This window comes from Scyliorhinus torazame, chromosome 11 (genome assembly GCF_047496885.1).
Source record: "Scyliorhinus torazame isolate Kashiwa2021f chromosome 11, sScyTor2.1, whole genome shotgun sequence".
Taxonomy (NCBI): Eukaryota; Metazoa; Chordata; class Chondrichthyes; order Carcharhiniformes; family Scyliorhinidae; genus Scyliorhinus; species Scyliorhinus torazame.
This window is the reverse complement of record NC_092717.1, coordinates 228,352,491-228,373,199: the sequence shown is the minus strand read 5'-3', so window position 1 is coordinate 228,373,199 and position 20,709 is coordinate 228,352,491. Positions and strand designations below refer to the sequence as shown.

The following is a 20,709-nucleotide window of genomic DNA, read 5'->3' as shown; positions in this document are numbered from 1 at the left end:
AGAAACTCAGGCAGGTGAAAGAGCAGAGCGTTTACATGAGAGGATTCTGTTGTGAACCGGGGGTAGTGTTGATTGGTCGGTTGAAAGGGAGCCCCAGAAAGTTACACCATCAAGACTGGAAAACCCGAGTGAGAGAGGATCGATAGATGTGCACTGCGTCCGTGTTTCAAACGTATCCAGGAACGTTAGGTGGAATAGGCTTGTTGGTGAATGTGACTCGAGTGCCAAATCAATTGAGTTGGAAAGGCCGAGAGATTGTACATGGTGTCATACAGCTGGCTTGTAATGGAGAACAAGGCCAGCAGCGCGGGTTCAATTCCCGTACCGGCCTCCCCAAACAGGTGCCGGAATGTGGCGACGAGGGGCTTTTCACGGTAACTTAATTGAAGTCTACTTGTGACAATAAGCGATTATCATTGTTGTTATATTGGTGCAGAGTGATTCAGGTGTTTTATTAATATATATATATATTCGTTCAGGGGATGTGGGCGTTGCTGGCTGGGCCAGTATTCATTGCCCATCCCGAATCACCGTTGAAGTGAGTGGTTTGCTAGGCCAAGAGTTAACCACATTGTGGTGAACCACTGTAATAGGAGATGTAAGGTAGGACCTGCACTACAGGTTCGCCGGTAGCTCCTGCCGGCTGGCTCCGCCCACGGAGAACTGTATAAATATGTATGACCTCCATTGCCCTGCCATTTCGCCAGCTGCAGCAGGAGGCCACACATCTGACTGTAATAAAGCCACAGTTGTACCCAACTTTAGTCTTTGTGCAATTGATCGCGCATCAATTTATTACAGTCAGATTTTCCAGAGAATGGATATCAGAGTTAAGCCCGATCGCCTGCAGCTGGATCTGCACTCGCCCAACGCCAGGAAAGACTTTACTCACTGGCTAGCATGTTTCGAGGCTTACATCAAGGCTGCGGACCCCGCGCCAACAGAGGCTCAGAAGATAAACGTCCTGTACTCCAGACTGAGCTCCAGCGTGTTCCCGTTGATCCAAGACGTCACGAGTTACACAAAAGCAATGGAACTCCTCAAAGAACACTACGTGCAGAAGACGAATACGCTCTTCGCCAGACATGTACTCGCCACCCGCTCGCAAGTACCTGGTGAGTCCATTGAAGACTTCTGGTGGGCCATAATTCCACTCGTCCGGGACTGTGACTGTCAGGCCGTTACGGCCGCCGAACACGCAAATCTCCTCATGCGCGATGCCTTTGTGGCGGGGATTGCGTCGGACCACATCCGAGAACGATTACTGGAAGGGGCCACGCTTGAACTGGCGGAGGCGAAAACCTTGGCGCTCTCCATGACGGTCGTATCCCGAAACGTACAATCGCACCACTCCCGCCGCGCTGCCCACCCTTTTGGTAAATCTGGTCATTTTGGTTTACAGTTCCTCCACAGGGATAGTAATACACAAAACAATGTGGCAAATGATTATTTTTCACACTGGAGGGTGCTAGACTAGTGTTCCCCGAGAGTCAGTGCTAGGATTACTGTTTCAGTATCTATAAATGACTTGGATCGTGGAATACAGAGTAGAAGTTCAACATTTGCTGATGATACAGCCAGATGTGTGAGGTGATGCATTCTGGCAGAGGGGATAGGGAGAGGCAACATAAACCCTAATGGCACAGTTCTAAAGAGTGTGTACGAACAGAGGGACTGTGTATAGATCTTTGAGAGCGTGGTTAGCAAAGCATCTCAGCGGTGTCTTCATACATTTAGGGGCGGCACCGTGGTTAGCACTGCTGCCTCACAACTCCAGGGCCCTGGAGTTCAATTCCGGCCTCGGGTGACTGTCTGCGTGGGCTTCCTCCAGGTGCTCCGGATTCCTCCCAGAGTCCAAAGATGTGCAGGTTAAATGGATTGGCCATGCTAAATTTCCCCTTATTGTCCAACGGTTAGATGGGGTTACTGGGTTACGGGGATTGGGTGGAGGCGTGGGCTTAAGCTTTAGTAGGGTGCTCTTTTGATGGGCCGAATAGCCTCCTTCTGCACTGTAAATTGTATGGTATAGGATCTTGAGCTTTATGGATATTAAGAAAACAAATAGGGTATTAATGTTAAACTATCGTGAAACATCTCTTAAACATCAACTCGAGTGCTGTGTCCAGTTAAGGTTACCACACTTTAGAATGTGAGAGTCTTTGAATGGGTGCAGAGGAGATTTATCAGAATTATTCCAAGGATGGTGGATTTTTGTCAGAAGGTTAGGTTGGAAAAGCTGGGATGGTTCCCTTTGGAGCAATTTGATAGAAATGACTCCATGATATGTTGGATTTAGCACACTCCAGGACCGTTTCCTGCCAAGAGATGCTGAGGATCTCTCTGAGACAAAAAGTGGAAACTATTGAGCCTTTTTTCCTGCCCATATATTGCCCAGTTGTCACTGTGTTAGTGGCATTCACTGAGGATACAGGCTTGGTTGGCAGTTCGTATTCTCAGCCAGGTTGTTATTCCACACTCTCTTACTCAACTTGGACATAACAGCTGCAGCTTTTATTATGCATGTGTTGATTTCAGCATCAAGTGACAGATTGCTGATGATTGTGGAGCCCAGATATGTGAAACTATCAACAACATCCAGAATCACATTGTCAGTGCTGATAGATGGTGGTACCGTAACACCCTGGACCATGAAATTTGTCTTCCTGAGGCTGATGGTCAAAACGAAAGTCTTTACAGGAAAGAGACAATCGGCCCATTTGCTGCTGTAGGTGTTAAGAACGAAGAACAAGGAAAATTACAGCACAGGAACATGCCCTGCGGCCCTCTAAGCCTGCACCGACCATGCTGCCCATCTGAACTAAAAACCACTACCCTTCCGGGGACCATTTCCCTCTATTCCCATCCTATTCATGTATCTCTCAAGGCAGTCCTTAAAAGTCACTATCGTAACTGCTTCCACTACCTCCCCGGTGGTGGGTTCCAGGCTCCCACCACCCTCTGTGTAAAAAACTTGCCTTGTACGTTTCCTTTAAAGCTTGCCCCTCGCACCTTAAACCTATGCCCCTGTGTGGAGATGCCGGTGTTGGACTGGGGTGGGCACAGTGTTCTGGGCTCGGGTTTAGAAAACTCCAATGTCTATTATGGAGTTTACCTGACCTATACCAGTTTATTGATTTTGGCTAGGGTGAGTAGAAGGGCCTGCCTTTCATGTGTTATTTAATAGACTTCTTCGGCGCTTTTAATCAAAAGAAACAAGCTTTATTCTAAGAATTTAGCTGACATTTATATAAACACATACAACAAGAATTTTTATCAACTTCAAACATAAATACCCACCCAGCTACAGTAATCTATGTCTAACCCTTAACAAATTCCCCCTTAACTGTTCCAATTCAGTAACAAGATCTCATAAACCAAAAACCCCTTTTTACCAAAACAGCAGGTAACTATAATCATTGGAATAACCCTTTAAAATTGAAAATAGAGAGACAGGCCAAAATACTGTCTGAATCCACAGCAGCCAAATGTGAAAGCGAAAGTAAAAACTCACAGAGCCACAGCCCAGCTTCACCCACACAATGACATCACTGAAGCCATGTGATAAGACAAAAACCTTTCTTAAAGGGACACTCCCATGACAACAGTAAAATGTCTTACAACAACCAGGTTAAAGTCCAGCAGGTTTGTTTCGAATCACTTGCTTTCGGAGCACAGCTCCTTCCTCAGGTGAATGAAGAGGTGGGTTCCACAACCACATATATAGACAAATTCAATGTTGCAAGATGATACTTTGAATGCCAGTCTTTGAAGGTAATTAAGTCTTTACATGTCCAGACGGTGCGACTGGAGAGAGGGATAATCACAAGTTAAAGAGGTGTGAATTATCTCAAGCCAGGACAGTTGGTAGGATTTTGCAAGCCCAGGCCAGATGGTTGGGGGTGAATGTAATGCGGCATGAATCCAAGGTCCTGGTTGAGGCTGTACTCATGTGTGCAGAACTTGGCTATCAATTTCTGGTCGGCGATTCTGCATTGTCGCATGTCCTGAAAGCCGCCTTGGAGAACACTTACCCGAAGATCAGAGGCTGAATGCCCTTGACTGCTGAAGTGTTCCCCGACTGGAAGGGAATATTCCTGCCTGGCGATTGTCGCGCGATGTCCGTTCATCCATTGTCGCAGCGTCTACATGGTCTCGCCAATGTACCACACCTCGGGACATCCTTTCCTGCAGCGTATGAGGTAGACAGCGTTGGCCGAATCGCACAAGTATGGACTGCGTAACAGGAGGGTGGTGTTCTCACGTGTAATGGTGGTACCCATGTCGATGATCTGGTACGTCTTGCAGAGGTTGTCATGGCAGGGTTGTGTGGTGTCGTGGTCGCTGTTCTCCTGAAGGGTCGGTAGTTTGCTGCAAACAATGGTCTGTTTGAGGTTGCGCGGTTGTTTGAAAGCAAGTAGCCTTCTCCTTGTCTACCCTCTTGCTCTTTATATAGTATGAAATGCTACTGGTGCAATGTTAGCAAAGAACAATTCTGATGAAGACTTGGAGCACTTTTGTCTTGGATTTCATTGAGTAAGGCTGATCAGCTTTCCGTCAATTGTAGTTTGTCAGTAGACACCCTCTGTAGATGGCAGCAGCATAACAAAGTACACATCAAAGACCGGTGGCAGAACGTAACTCTATTTGATCCCACTGGGCCATCAAAGGATTCTGATCTTGGTGTGTGTGTGTGTGTGTGTGTGTTGACCTACCTCTGGTCCGTACTGCGTACACACCATTAAGCGATCTTTCCGAATTTCGGAAAAGAGATGCTCAGCCTGTATACATTTACAGTAGAGGGTACAGGTATGGAGAGCACTCCCTGGTATGGCCTTACATATTAGTACCTCGCTCTGCACTGCTGGGCAAAGTCAGTTGCCACCTTGCATCTCTGGCGGCCGGTAGTGTACTCAGCCCCAGATTAACCACTAGCGTACCGGATCCTTCTCACACAGTTGTTGTATTAATAGTTTGTCTGTTTGCACTTGACTGTTCCAGCATTATCCTCTATACCGTGTCAGCGATGCGGAGTGTACAGGTGAGGATTCTGCCTCTGCTGAGGAAAAGAAGCTGCTATTTCGGGAGAAGTACGACACACTGTCTCTTGAAGCATCCAAAAAGGTAAGAAATGCAATGACTGATGTTCGGCACAGGTGTTGTGGGCAAGTCTGTTTGGTAACACCACATTTTACAAGGAGCAAGCAGGGTGGCACAGCCCATTGAATGCTGTTCAATTGGATAAGCTGGAAGTAGAGCAGTTTCTACAGTTAGTGCTATATTCGTGAGAAGGCCAAATTTCAATGGGTCGCACTCTGCCCTCAGAGGTAGGAGGTTGTGGGTGGAGGTCCCACTTCTGAGATTTCAGCCACAGTTGAACGTGGTACTCTCTGTACAGCATTGCAGGAGTGCTTCACTGCCAGATGTGGTGTCTTCCAGATGAGACATTAAACTCAGGGTGTGTCAGTCTCTTTAGTAGATATTAAACATTCCAGAAGAAGAGTGACAGAGACCTGCTGACCAATGTTTGTCTCTCAACCAACAGCATCACAAAGGTAACTGGTTATTAAATGCGTTTGGATGTCCTAATGATGTGGAGATGCCAGCGCTGGACTGGGGTGGGCACAGTAAGAAGTCTCTCAATACCAGGTTAAAGTCCAACAGGTTTATTTTAAATCACAAGCTTCCGGAGAGCTACTCCTTCATCAAGTGAAGTGGAGGCAGGTTCACAATCACAGTATATATAGGCAGAGACACAATTTCAGCCCCACTTCACCTGAAGTCGCAAAACAGGTGAAATTAAATTTTATTTAAAATACTCAAGGTCCTTGGTTGAGCCCAAATAAACGATAGTCACCAGGTTTGTAACTTTAACACAAGTAATCTTTTATTATGTAAGTATTATAATCAATTGAACAGAAAATGTAACTAACTATCTAACACCCCTTTCCCAATCCCCCCTTCCCAACTACCCCCATTTTCTACATACATAAACAAACACAGAGGGGAAAGGGTGATGGAAAATAAAAGAAAATATTAATACAAATAAAGGATAAGAATCTTTGATGCCCTGGGATGATGTCCAGTCAGTGTCTTTCTGAAGCTCAAGGCTTTTGTTTTGGTACTTCTTCCTTCTAAGCTTGAGATGGTTTTCTCCGGCAAGGTTGTCTGGCTTTTCTGCAGACTCAACATCATTTCAGGTTCACAGCAAAGGATGGCTCCTGCACTCACTGCTGTCAGGACATTAGAGCGGTTATTTCACTTTAGCAAGCAGGATAGAGAGAGAGACCATTCTTTCACTTCCAAGGTAAACAATTCTGCCCAGTTCTCTCTGAAATCACCATGCAGGAACCAATCATTGACTGTTGTCAGGCAGAACACTGTCCCTGGCCATTCCACCGGTTGCCAGTTAACAAATTGAACTGAATCCCACCAAAGCTGGATCTTGAGATCCACTCGGTGCCGAGGAGCCTGGCTTCTCCTTTCCAAAATACAAAACCTGGGAACACAGTGTCCTGGCTAGCAGGTTGTTTTAACGACTTCTGCTGAAAGGCACATTCCGATTCTAGGTCTACACACCAAAACAATAAAAGAAATAAGAACAAAGGAAGTAAACAAGAAGGATACATACACTTTTTTTTGTGAATACAGTTTGGTATCTGTATCTCTGTATCTCTCCTCTCCCATTCCTACCAGCTGTATGTAAGAAAGCTGTGTCAAAGAGCCAGACAAATCCTTTATTTCATCCCTTAATTCCTCACTGAAGAACTGCCAAGAGTTTTACCCCTCTGTGTAGGTTTCTAAGTATGAATAATGCCTGATTTAGCTGCCCAAACTCTGCCACATTTAAATTAGCTTCAATCAGTTAGGCTCCTTTCGGTGAACTCGCGTTCTTTTTAAAAAATATTCGTTCATGGGATGTGGGCGTCGCTGGCTGGGCCAGCATTTATTGCCCATCCCTAATTGCCCTTGAGCGGGCAGTTAAGAGCCAACCACATTTGTGTGGGTCTGGAGTCACATGTAGGCCAGGCCAGGTAAGGTTGGCAGATTTCCTTCCCTAAAGGACATTAGTGAACCAGATGGGTTTTTACGACAATCGATTCATGGTCATCATTAGATTTTTAATTCCAGATTTTTGTTGAATTCAAATTTCACCATCTGCAGTGGAGGGATTTGAACCTGGATCCCCAGTTACTCTGGGTCTCTGGATTACTCTGGAGTCCAGTGACAATACCACTGTGCCACCGCCTCCCCATAACTTCTTGTCGATCTTTCAGAAAGAGCCCAGGCCACAAGTCACGCAGTGCAGTTAGAGTTATCGAGCAATTGAGTAGCAGATCATTGATAGACAGAATTATTTAACAATAGCAGAAGTAAAGTTTGACAGGCAGTTCAATGTTGTAAATCAGTTCTGATGGATGCTGGTCTTTAACTGTAGCAGTCACCAAAGGCCTAAGGACTCAAGTTGGCGAGATGACTTTAAAAGTAATTCCTTGGTCAACTGATAAGCAGATTTGAAAAGTCAGTCTATCAAATAGCTCATTTACGAATGTAAACAACCCCATAATCTCAAGTGGCTGGTTATGTCCATACTCTTCTTTCCCTTCCACCTACCCGTTTGTTTCTGGAGTGTTGAGCCGATACGACCCCTGGTGGCAGGGTTTCCTTCCTTTGCTCTTGCTCTGCCTCGTCAATGGTGTGCGGACTGGAAGTGTGATGCAGCTTGACGGGACGAATTGCCACCAATTTGAATGATTGGTGCACGCTTCTCCCAGTCATTAATGCTTCAAGGAGAGTTTGAGAATATTTGTAGCATTTTCTTTGTCCTCCCCAGAACATTAGCCACTTGAGAGTTGCAAAAACAGGACCTGGCGAGGGAGCTGGTTTTAGACCATCCAGTGCCCAGTCCAGCTGATTGATCTTGCGGGAGTTTTGCTTGAATGTTTGTGAAGTTGGCTACAAGAATGATGCTCGCATTTGTTGAGTGGTCTTACATAGAATACCAGAATGACAGAATTGTAACAATGCAGAAGGAGGTCATTCAGACCCTCGTATTGCACCAGGGGCGAAATTCTCCCCCAAGGGCGCGATGTCCGCCGACTGGCGCCAATCAGACGGGCATCGCGCCGGCCCAAAGGTGCGGAATGCTCCGCATCTTTGGCGGCCTAGCCCCAACATTGAGGGGCTAGGCCGACGCCGGAGGGATTTCCGCCCCGCCAGCTGGCGGAAATGGCGTTTGTTGCCCCGCCAGCTGGCACGGAAATGCGGCGCATGCGCGGGAGCGTCAGCGGCCACAGTAAGTTTCCCGCGCATGCGCAGTGGGGAGAGTCTCTTCCGCCTCCGCCATGGTGGAGGCCGTAGCGGAGGCGGAAGGGAAAGAGTGCCCCCACGGCACAGGCCCGCCCGCGGATCGGTGGGCCCCAATCGCGGGCCAGGCCACCGTGGGGGCACCCCCGGGGTCAGATCGCCCCGCGCCCCCCCCAGGACCCCGGAGCCCGCCCACGCCGCCTGGTCCCGCCGGTAAATACCAGGTTTGATTTACGCCGGCAGGACAGGCAATTTCTGGGCGGGACTTCGGCCCATCTGGGCCGGAGAATCCAGCGGGGGGTCCCGCCAACCGGCGCGGCCCGATTCCCGCCCCCGCCCAATCTCCGGTACCGGAGACTTCGGCGGGGGCGGGGGCGGGATTCACGGCGGCCTACGGCCATTCTTCGACCCGGCGGGGGGTCGGAGAATGACGCTCCAGCTCTCCAAGCATCATGACTTAGTGCCATTCCCCGAACCCCTACACATTGTTTCTAACGCCCTCTTCAATGCCTCAATTGAACCTGCCTCCGCTACGCTTCCAGTCAGTGCATTCCAGACCCAAACCTCTGTGTGAAAAGGTTTTTTTTAAATCACGTCTGATTTGCTCCTTTTGCAAGTCGCTTTTGAATCTGTGCTCTCCTGCGCTCAATCCTTTGCCAAATGGGAACAGTTTCTCTCTCTCTCCTCTGTCCAGCTCCCTCATGATTTTAAAAACCTCTCATACCCTTCTTCTCTTTGAGGAGAACAATCCCGACCTCTCCCGTACCAGCCTCCCAGAACAGGCGCCGGAATGTGGCGACTGGGGCTTTTCACAGTAACTTCATTTGAAGCCTACTTGCGACAGTAAGCGATTTTCATTTCATTTTCATTTCCTGTGGTAGTGTGGCCCCTTTAAGGGGCAATCGTTCGCGGGCCATGTGACCCAACTGGAGCCTATGGGGATGGAGCGTGTGAACCTCAACCTTTCGGCTGGCTAGGCTGAGACCTGGCTTTTGGGGTATATAAAGAGTAATCTTGGGAGTTGAGGGAAGTAGACCTGCTGAGGTTCTGAATATAAAGTTCTTCTTTGTTAAATAAATCACCGTTACGATTGAACGCTGCCTCGTCGCTTTGCCTCGCAGTCCAACATTGACGATGAATTGAAGGAAAGCTGTTGAAAATTGTAAGGAGGGAAGAGTGGTCTCCCAGAGTCCTGAAAAGGTAAAAGATTGTCAGCAGTCGAACAACGATGCCATTAATCTGAAAAATTGATCCATTTGTTTCAGAGGTTGAAAGTTGGGCCCAATATGTCGAAAGGCTGCAATGCCTTTTCCCTGCCAATGAAGAAGCAGAAGAGAAACAGAAAGCTATATTACTTATAGTTTACAGCCCAGACACATACAACCTCGTGCAAAGTTTAACATCTCCAGAGGCTCCTGACTCCAAGTCCTTTGATCAGTTGGTGCAGTTAATGAGGGTCTATTACAACCCCCGACCCTCCATTAATATGCAGTGCTCTAAACTTCACACAGCTATTACAGGTCCTGGAGAAACGGTATCTGCTATTGTTGCCAGACTTCAACAGATGTCTGACCATTGTGAATTTGGTACGTCTCTCAGCGACTTGCTGTGAGACTGGTTGGTTTGTGGGATCAGCAACTTAAATATTCAGAAGACGTTGCTGGCAGAAACCAATATATCCTTGGACAAAGCGGCTGAGTTGGCTTAAGTGACTGAAAGTGTTGAAGAGAGCGCTTTTGAATTGCAGGGCGTGCAAAGCGAAGTGAATCAGTTAAGACGGGAAGCGGCGGCCGCTCAAAGTTCCCGGATTGAGGGTCAACGGAGCCAGAGAAGAAGAAAAGTGCCCGCAGTCGCAAGGGTTAGAGGCTTGTTACTGTCGTGGGGGAGAACATTCCAAAGACAGATGCATGTGTAAAGAATTCAACTGTTTCAGGTGCAATAAGAAAGACCATCTACAAGCCAGATGCAGAGTTCGAGGTTGACTACAAGTTCCCCCAAAAGAATAGTCGGCAACTCCAGTGAACCAGCTTGAGGAAGACCCTGAAGACATGTTTGAAGTATATAAACTCATCATGGTGAGATTAGATAATATACCCCCCATTGGGATTGCCCTTGTTGCCAACACTGTCCATTTAAGATGGAGGTTGATACAGGGGCGGTTGCCACAGTAGTAGGTGAGCAAACATTTAAGTGTCTGCAGGTGGGACTGCAGCGTGTAAATCTCAGCACTATATCGGCCACCTTAGCCACCCATATTGAGGGGGGGGAGGGGGGGGCCATTGAAGATATTGAGGACAAATTGCAAATCAGTATCGTACCAACAGCAATCCGCCCAACTACCTTTAATCATTATGATGGGAAAAAGGCCAAGCCTCAGGGAGCAGGATTGACTGAAGAAAATCCAGCTAAATTAGCTAGAAATTTCAGCATCTTGGCTGGGGTTTTCTAGAAACTTCTCTGTAAATACAACTTTTTCAGAGAGTTGGGGTGTATAAAAGCAGTGAAAGCAAAGATCTACATAGAGTTGGAAGCAATACCAAAATGATTTTGGGCCAGGCCAGTGCTCTACACCAAAAAGTAGAGGTGAAGTTGAAGTGTCTGGAAGACCTGGGGGTAATTACTCCAGTACAGTTTTAAGAATGGGCAGCACCTATCGTGCCAGTGTTGAAGCCGGGCCACATAGTTTGTATCTGAGGTGATTACAAAATGCCGGTGAACAGGCTAAAGTAGATAAATATCCTACCCCTAGCTCAGGATAGCAGAAATATATGGCAGGTTGGCAAGATGCCTCAAATGCACCAAATTGGATTTAAGCCATGTGTACCAGCAGCTTGAGCTGGAAGATGAGTCAAGAAAGTTTGTTCCCCCCGAGCGAATGAGCCGCCGAGGGCGATGGTGGTACGTTTACACGATTCCTAGACAAGGAACATGTTCTGCGGCGGGCCAAGAAAGAACGGAGCAGCACGTGGGAGAATTATGAGCTGCGGATTTATCAGGACCTGGGCGCAGATTTGGCCAAGAGGCGAGCTGGGTTTAAACAGGCAAAAACAGCCCTCTTTAAGAATGGGGTGAAGTTCGGGGTGTTGTACCCAGCCCGTCTGTGGGTCACACATGAGGAACGGGACTTCTACTTTGCAGTCCGAACGATGTATGGATTTTTATCAAAGAAAAAAGACTGGAGGTGAACTAAAAGACACTGAAGCCTTGGAGAGTACTGTGGTGGCGATTTGTTGTGTTGGGCTGTATAAGTAGTGTTATGTGTAATAAGGGGCTGTTTGGATGGCTAAAGTTAACTCCGTCTTACAGGGAGCTGGTTAGAGGGGGTGTGGTTTCTGGGGTGTTTTTTCTTCTTCTGTGGTTGTTTTTGCACTGTTTTTTCTGATGTTTGTTTACTGGGGCATGGGATGCTTTGAAAATGTTTGTCTAAGTGGGGAGAGAGGGGAGAGAACAATGGCGAGACAGACTGCTTGGTGTCATGTGCGGGCAGGTGTTAAGCTGGAGCTTGATATGGGGGGTTGGGTTTCTAGTGCTGTTGCTAGGAGGGGAGGGAGAGGGGGAGGGAACTACTTTGCTGACAGGGGAGGAACTGCTACTAGGGGACAGATGAGAGGTCGGGGACAGTGAATGCCCGAGGGGGGGGGGGGGTTCTAGAGGAGGCCGGGGGCACGAGCTGGAGCCTGGCCTAAAAAGGATGATGGCTAGTTGGCAGGGTGGGGGGGTGGGAAGCCCCCTGACCAGGCTGATTACATGGAATGTTAGAGGGTTGAATGGGCCGGTCAAGAGGGCTCGCGTGTTTGCGCATTTGAGGGGGCTGAACACAATGTTACAAGAGACACACCTAAAGGTTATAGACCAGACGAGATTGAGGAAGGGGTGGGTTGGCCAAGTATTCCACTCAGGGCTGGACTCAAAGACCAGGGGGTAGCGATCTTGATCAATAAATGAGTGGCATTCGAGGCAGGGAGAATTGTGTCAGACAAGGGGGGGTAGGTACATAATGGTGAGTAGGAAGCTGGAGGAGGTTCGGGTAGTACTCGTGAACATATATGCTCCCTGGGGTTCTACAGGCGGTGGCAACCGTTCCTAGACTATCTCGCGGAGCGTTAGAGGAAGGTTGGTCAGCAGCAGTAACCTTGGGGGGGGGGGGGGGGGGGCTGGAGGGGGACGTCCTGGGAGGGGGGAGGGAGGTCGGGGGGGGGGGAAGGGGGAACTGCCTGGGAGGGTGGATGAGCAAGAGATAACATGAAGGGTTGGGGAAACTGGCACGTACGGGTGAGGGCCAATGTACAAAGCTGTGTAAATATATCAGTTTGCCATGTATATATCTTGCTCTGCCCGATTTCTCGGTTTTTTTTGTTACAAGTGGGGTGGGGGTGGTTATTGTTTGTAAGGGAGAAAGATTGTGTTAAAAAACTTTAATAAATATATATTTTTAAAAATGAACATATATGCTCCGAATTGGGACGATGTGGAATTTATGAGGCGGGTGTTAGGTAAGATCCCAGACTTAGAGTCACATAACCTGATTATGGGAGGAGATTTTAACACAGTCATTGATCCAGGAATTGGACCGGTCAAAATCCAAGACAGGGAGGAGGCCGGCCGCGGCAAAGGGATTGAAGGAGTTTATGGAACAGATGGGGGGAGTAGACCCATGGAGGTTTGCACCGCCAAAGGCGAGGGAGTTTTCTTGTTTCTCCCATGTCCACAAGGTATACTCTCGCATTGACATTTTTGTTCTGAGCAGGGCGCTAATACCGGGGGTGGTGGATACTGAGTACTCGGCAATCGCAGTGTTGGATCATGCCCCACATTGGGTGGATCTACGGGTTAGTGTGGAGAGAGGACAACGCCCGCTGTGGAGACAGGATGTGGGGTTGTTAGCGGACAAAGCGATCTGTGCCGGGTTAACAAGTCCATCCAGAACTACCTGGAAACAAATGATATGGAGGAGGTCTCTGCAACGACGGTTTGGGAAGCTTTGAAGGCAGTGGTCAGAGGGGAATTAATCACGATACGGGCCCATAGAGAAAAGGCGGAACGGACTGAGAGGGATAGGTTAATGGAGGAGATACTCCAGGTGGACAGGAGATACTCGGAGGCCCCGGACGCGGGGCTACTAGGGAGTGGCGGAGGTTACAGGTGGAGTTTGGGCTGTTGACCCACCCACTCAGGGAAAGTGGTAGAACAGTTGAGGAAGGCAAGGGGGGCGATTTACGAGTACGGGGAACAGGCAAGCAGAATGTTAGCGCACCAGCTCAGAAAAAGGGAGGTGGCCAGGGAGATAGGAAGAGTAAAGAGTAGAGGCGGGAATACTGTCCTTGACCCAGTGGGGGTGAATGAGCTGTTTAAGGACTTTTACAGTAAATTATATGAGTCGGTACCCCCGGCGGGGGTGGAGGGGTTGAGGCAGTTTTTGGATCAGTTGAGGTTCCCGAGGGTTGATGAAGATCTGGTGGAAGGGCTGGGAGCCCCAATTGAGATTGAGGAAATAATCGAGGGGCTGGAGGGCATGCAGTCGGGCAAGGCCCCGGGGAATTCTATAAGAAGTTTTCAGAGATATTGAGCCCACTGCTGATGAGGACATTGAATGAAGCAAGAGAGAAGGGAGTCCTCCCCCCAACAATGTCACAGGCCTCGATTTCACTGATCCTGAAATGGGAGAAGGATCCGGAGCAATACGGATCAATTTCTCTGCTGAATGTGGACGCCAAACTGCTGGCTAAGATACTGGCCACAAGGATAGAGGATTGTGTCCCGGGGGTGTTAGGGGAATACCAGACGGGATTTGGAAAGGGCAGGCGACTCAAGGCCAATGTTCGAAAGCATTTAAATGTTATTATGATGCCCTCGGAAGGAAGGGAGGTGGAGGTGGTGGTTGCGATGGATGCGGAATTTTGATCAGGTGGAGTGGAATTACCTGTGGGAGGCGCTGGGAAGGTTTGGGTTTGGTGAGGGCTTTATTGACTGGGTGCGGTTGCTCTATCAGACACCAGTGGCGAGTGTGCGTATGAACCGGCTGAAGTCGGGGTATTTTAAACTACACCGAGGGACATAGAACATAGAAAATACAGCACAGAACAGGCCCTTCGGCCCACGATGTTGTGCCGAACCTTTGTCCTCGATTAATCATAGATTATCATTGAATTTACAGTGCAGAAGGAGGCCATTCGGCCCTTTGAGTCTGCACCAGCTCTTGGAAAGAGTACCCTACCCAAACTCAACACCTCCACCCAACACCAAGGGCAATTTTGGACACTAAGGGCAATTTATCATTGGCCAATTCACCTAACCTGCACATCTTTGGACTGTGGGAGGAAACCGGAGCACCCGGAGAAAACCCACGCAGACACGGGGAGGACGTGCAGACTCCGCACAGACAGTGACCCAAGCCGGAATCGAACCTGGGACCCTGGAGCTATGAAGCAATTGTGCTATCCACAATGCTACCATGCTGCCCTTAAGAACAAATAAATCTACACTATATCATTTTACCGTAATCCATGTACCTATCCAATAGCTGCTTGAAGGTCCCTAATGTTTCCGACTCAACTATTTCCACAGGCAGTGCATTCCATGCCCCCACTACTCTCTGGGTAAAGAACCTACCTCTGATATCCCTCCTATATCTTCCACCTTTCACCTTAAATTTATGTCCCCCTGTAATGGTTTGTTCCACCCGGGGAAAAAGTCTCTGACTGTCTACTCGATCTATTCCCCTGATCATCTTATAAACCTCTATCAAGTGCCCCCTATCCCCGTTACTGTTTGCTCTGGCCATAGAGCCATTGGTCATGGTGTTAAGAGCCCCTTATAGGAACTGGAAAGGGCTGGTTCAGGGAGGGGTGGAGCACCGGGTCTCGCTTTACGCAGATGATCTGTTCTTGTATTTTTCAGACCCGTTGGAGGGGATGGGGGAAGTAATGCAAATCCTGGGGGAGTTTGGCAATTTTTCAGGGTATAAATTGTACAAGGGGAAAAGCGAGATGTTTGCGATCCAGGCAAAAGGGCAGGAGAAGAGACTGGGAGAGCTGTCGCTTAGAATGGTAGGAAGGAGCTTTTGGTATTTCAGAATCCAGGTGGCCCGGGAATTGGAGGCACTGCACAAGTTAAACCTACCCCGGCTGGTAGTACAAATGAAATGGGACTTTAAGAGATGGGACATGCTCCCGCTATCACTGGCCGGGAGGGTACAGACCGTGAAACTGACGGTCCTCCCCAGATTCCTGTTTGTCTTTCAGTGCCTCCCCATCTTCATCCCAAGGGCCATTTTCAAGCGGGTGAATAAGGTGATTTTAGGCTTTGTGTGGGCGGGTAAAACCCCGCGAGTGAAGAAAGTGTTGCTGGAGCGCAGTCGGGGGAAGGGTGGGTTGGCGCCGCCGGATTTCTGCAACTACCGCTGAGTGGTTAATATAGCCATGATTAGGAAGTGGGTAGTGGGGGAGGGGTCGGTGTGGGAGCGGATGGAGGCGGCGTCATGCAAATACACAAGTTTGGGAGCACTGATAACGGCACCTCTTCCGTTCTCGCCGACCCCGATACTCCACAAGTCCGGTGGTGGTGGTGGCTCTGAGAATCTGGGGGCAGTGGAGGAGATATAAGAGAGTGGAGGGAGCATCGGTTTGGACCCCGATTTATAATAATCATCGGTTTGTACGGGCTGGATGGTGGATTCCGGACATGGCAAAGGGCAGGAATTAGAAGGATGGGGGATCTATTTATAGACGGGAGCTTCCCCAGCTGGAAAGCCTTGGAGGATAAATTTGAATCGCCAGCAGGGAAAGGGTATAAGTATTTGCAGGTGCGAGACTTCTTGAGAAAGCAGTTTCCGGCCTTTCTGCTGCTGCCCCCACGGGGGATACAGGACAGAGTAGTTTCCAGTACCTGGGAGGGAGAGGGGAAGGTATCAGCTATTTACGTGGATCTTTCGGAGGCGGAGGAAACTCGGGTGGAGGAGCTTAAGGGCAAGTGGGTGGACAAGCTAGGAAGAGAGAAAGAGGCGGGTCTGTGGGTGGATGCCCTAAGCAAGGTTAATACATCCTCATCATGTGCCAGGCTTAGCCTAATACAATTTAAGGTAGTCTACCGGGCACACATGACAGTGGCTCAGATGAGCAAGTTTTTCGGGGTAGAGGACAGGTGTGCGAGGTGCGCGGGAAGCCCAGCAAATCATGTCCATATGTTTTGGACATGCCCGAAGCTTAGAGGGTTTTGGCAGGGTTTTGCTAAGGCAATGTCCAAGGTATTAAAAACGCGGGTGGTGCCGAGTCCAGAGGTAGCAATCTTTGGAGTGTCGGAAGAGCCGGGAGTTCAGGGGACGAAAGAGGCCGAAGTCTTGGCCTTTGCCTCCCTGGTAGCCTGGAGACGACTCTTATTAATGTGGAGGGACTCGAAGCCCCCGAGTGTAGAGACCTGGGTTAGTGACATGGCTGGGTTTCTCAGTCTTGAGAAAATAAAGTTCGCCTTAAGAGGGTGATGCTCGATCAATGACTCCAGAAGCGAGATTGGATGACAATTGAAGGCTTTATTGGACTAGATGTTTCCCCCAGCAGCGCAGGTATAGAATGCAGCTGCTAGGGAGACACAGACTCTTATACTCCGCCTTACTGGGCAGAACCAGCAGGCAGGCTTCACCAATGATCTTCCTGTCTCAGGTACCTTCCACACCAATGACCTTACAGCCTCAACCTAGGTACCGTAATACCCCTAATACCGACTACCACATTCACCCCCTGTTAAAAAAAGAGTCCGGCTGGGGTGGTGGTCTCGCATCATATAGTGGTAGAGGTTATGGTGGTACCCGTCGGTGGTACAGTGTTTTGCCTTATTACATGTCACAACTATTTACAGTATTCATTTTACATGTACATATCAGAATGAAGCAATTAGTCGTTCGGGGGCCCTGGTCGTCCTCTGTGATCCAGCAGGCGCTAGATCCCATAGGAGACTGTATCCTGTGGCCGTCGGGGTATGCCACGTAGATGTACTGCGGGTTAGCGTGAAGGAGGTGGACCCTCTCTACCAATGGGTCCGACTTGTGCGCACCCACGTGTTTGCGGAGCAGAATGGGTCCAGGAGCTGCCAGCCAGGTTGGGAGCGAGGTCCCGGAGGAGGACTTCCAAGGGAAGACAAGGAGACGTTCATGAGGTGTTTAATTTGTCATGGTACACAGCAGTGATCGGATGGAGTGGAGTGCATCGGGAAGGACCTCCTGCCAGCGGGAGACTGGGAGATTCCTGGACCGTAGGGCCAGTAGTACGGTCTTCCAGACCGTTCCATTCTCCCTCTCTACCTGCCCGTTTCCCCGGGGGTTATATATGGTCGTCCTGCCCGAGGCGATGCCCTTGCTGAGCAGGAATTGACGCAGTTCGTTGTTCATGAAGGAGGACCCCCTATCGCTGTGTATGTAGGCGGAGAAATCGAACAGGGTAAAGATACTGTGGAGGGTTTTATGGCGGTGGCTGCGGTCATGTTGGGGCAGGGGATGGCGAATGGGAACCGGGAGTACTCGTCAATCACGTTCAGGAAGTACGTGTTGCGGTCGGTGGAGGAGAGGGGCCCTTTGAAGTCCATACTGAGGCGTTCAAAGGGACGGGAAGCCTTTATCAGGTGCGCTTTCTCTGACCTGTAGAAGTGCGACTTGCACTCCACGCAGATTTGGCAGTTCCTGGTGGCGGTCCTGACCTCCGCGAGGGAGTAGGGCAGGTTGCGGGTCTTGATAAAATGGAAGAATCTAGTGACCCCCGGGTGTCAGAGGTCCTCATGGAGGGCCCGGAGTCGGTCCACTTGTGCGTTGGCACATGTGCCGCGGGATAGGGCATCAGGAGGCTCGTTTAGGTTCCCGGGACGATACAAGATCTCATAGTTGTAGGTGGAGAGTCGATCCTCCACCGTAAGGTCTTATCGTTCTTTGTCTTGCCCCGTTGTGCATTATCAAACATGAAAGCTACTGACCGTTGGTCAGTGAGGAACGTGAATCACCTGCCGGCCAGGTAATGCCTCCAATGCCGCACAGCTTCTACTATGGCCTGGGCCTCCTTTTCAACGGAGGAATGACGGATTTCTGAAGCATGGAGTGTGCGTGAGAAGAAGGCCACGGGTCTGCCCGCTTGGTTGAGGGCGGCCGCAAGAGCTACGTCGGACGTGTCGCTCTCGACTTGGAAGGGAAGGGATTCATCGATTGCATGCATCGTGGCCTTTGCGATGTCCGCCTTTATGCGGCTTAAGGCCTGGCGGGCCTCTGCCGACGGGGATAACCGAGGATTGGATTAGTGGGCGGGCCTTGTCCGCATAATTGAGGACCCACTGGGTGTAATATGAAAAAAATGCCAGGCAGCGTTCAGAGCCTTGGAGCAGTGGGGGAGGGGAAACTCCATGAGGGGGCGCATGCGTTCGGGATCTGGGCCTATCACTCCATCATGCACTATGTAGCTGAGGATGGCTAGACGGTCGGTGTTGAACACGCATTTGTCCTTGTTGTAGGTTAAGTTAAGGGTTTTTGCTGTATGGAGGAATTTGCGGAGGTTGGTGTCATGGTCCTGCTGGTCGTGGCCGCAAATGGTGATGTTGTCGAGGTACGGAAAGGTGGCCTGTATCGATCAACCATTCGGTCCATCTCCCGTTGGAAGACCGAGACTCCATTTGTGAAAGCGAAGGGAACCCTTAGGAAGTGGTAGAGCCGCCCATCTGCTTCGAATGCAGTGTACTTGCGGCCGCCCGGGCGGATGGGGAGCTGGTGGTAGGCGGATTTGAGGTCCACCGTGGAAAACACCTTGTATTGTGCAATCTGATTGACCAAATCAGATATGCGGGGGAGAGGGTACTCATCGAGCTCCGTATACCTGTTGATGGTCTGACTATAATCGATGATCATCCTGTGCTTCTCCCCAGTCTTTACAACCACTACTTGAGCTCTCCAGGGGCTGTTGCTAGCCTCGATAATACCTTCTTTCAGTAGCCGGTGGACTTCTGCCTAATGAAGGTCCGGTCCTGGGCACTGTACTGTCTGCTCCTGGTATGACGGGTTTGCAATCCAGGGTGGGGTTCGCAAAACGGGAAGGCGGGTCGGCCTTGAGGTACTCGAGGCTGCAGACAATGAGGGGGGTATAGGGCCGCTGAATTTAAAGGTTAAGCTCTGGAGGTTGCATTGGAAGTCCAATCCCAGGAGCGTGGCAGCGCAGAGGTGAGGGAGGACGTAGCGCGGAAATTTTTAAATTCTCTTCCCTGGACCGTGAGGTTCGCTACGCAGAACCCCTTGATCTCTACAGAGTGAGACACGGAGGCTAGGGAGATTCTTTGGTTAACTGGGTGTATGGGAAGAGAACAGCGCCTTACCGTGTTGGGTTGTATGAAGCTCTCTGTGCTCCCGGAGTCGATCAGGCAGGATGTTTTGCGCCCGTTGATGAGCACGGTCGTCGTCGCGGTCGAGAGCGTTCGGGCCGAGACTGGTCCAGGGTCACTGGTCGTGGTAAAAGTTGAAGATTTTCCTCGGGCGGTGTGTGGGCATCCGAATCGGGGTCCTGAGACTCGAGCCAAGATGGCGGCGCCCACGGGTCGCACATGGCTGGGGGTGGGCAAGATGGCGGCGCCCACGCATCGCACGTGGTCCCTGGGGAACAAAATGGCGGCGCCCGGGGCCCACACGTGGCTCGGGAAAATGAAGATGGCGGCGCCCGCGGCCCGCACATGGCCCATGGAGAGAGTTATGGTGGCAGCCCCGGTTCGCCCCGGAGACAGCGGCGACCGCCCGGGCCTGACATACCGCCACGAAATGGCCCTTTTTGCCATGACCTTTGCAGGTGGAGGAGCGGGCCGGGCACGCTGCCGGGGGTGCTTGGCTTGCCCGCAAATATAACAGCAGGGCCGCCCCGGGGTTGCCTGGTAGCCATGCGGCACAAGCTTGTGGGGGGATGGGGGATGCATCGGGGTCGGCCGCGGGTGGGTTCCACGCTGCCCAAGGGGCTGCTGCGGGCGTTTCGGGAGGCCACATCCAGGGAGCTAGCAAGGGCCCGTGTCTCCTTGAGACTTAGTGTCTCTTTCTCCAGCATCCGCTGACGAATTTGGGAGGGCAGCATACCTGCAACGAATGCGTTCCAGATTAAAGGTTCTGTGTGGTCGCTGGCCGAAACGTGCGGGCAGTCACAGTTCCTACCTAGTACCAGGGGCGCGCGGTAGAATTCACCCAGCGATTCCCCCGGGATTTGTCGCCTTGTCGCTAGCAGATGTCAGGCGTAAACCTCGTTTACTGGGCAAATGTAGTGTCCTTTCAACACGGCTATCGCGGTCTCGAAATCATCCGCATCCTCGATGAGTATGTAGATCTCTGGACTCACCCTCGAGTGGAGAACTTGCGTCTTTTGGTCCTCCGTGGGTGCAGTCGTGGCCGTCCTGAGGTACCCGTTGAAG

General features: G+C 50.2%; 1 protein-coding gene across 2 annotated transcripts in view; it reads left to right on the top strand.

Moving 5' to 3' along the window:
* The window catches only part of LOC140385825 (metallophosphoesterase 1-like), a 145,384-nt gene that overhangs the window by 106,169 nt on the left and 18,506 nt on the right, over positions 1-20,709 (top strand). The window contains exon 7 of one of the 2 annotated variants that reach the window (XM_072468388.1): positions 4,999-5,121. The exons of the other annotated variant lie outside the window; for it this stretch is intronic. Within the exon in view, the coding sequence (XP_072324489.1) occupies positions 4,999-5,121 (123 nt within the window). The remainder of the gene's footprint in view (positions 1-4,998; positions 5,122-20,709) is intronic. 2 annotated transcript variants of the gene reach the window in all.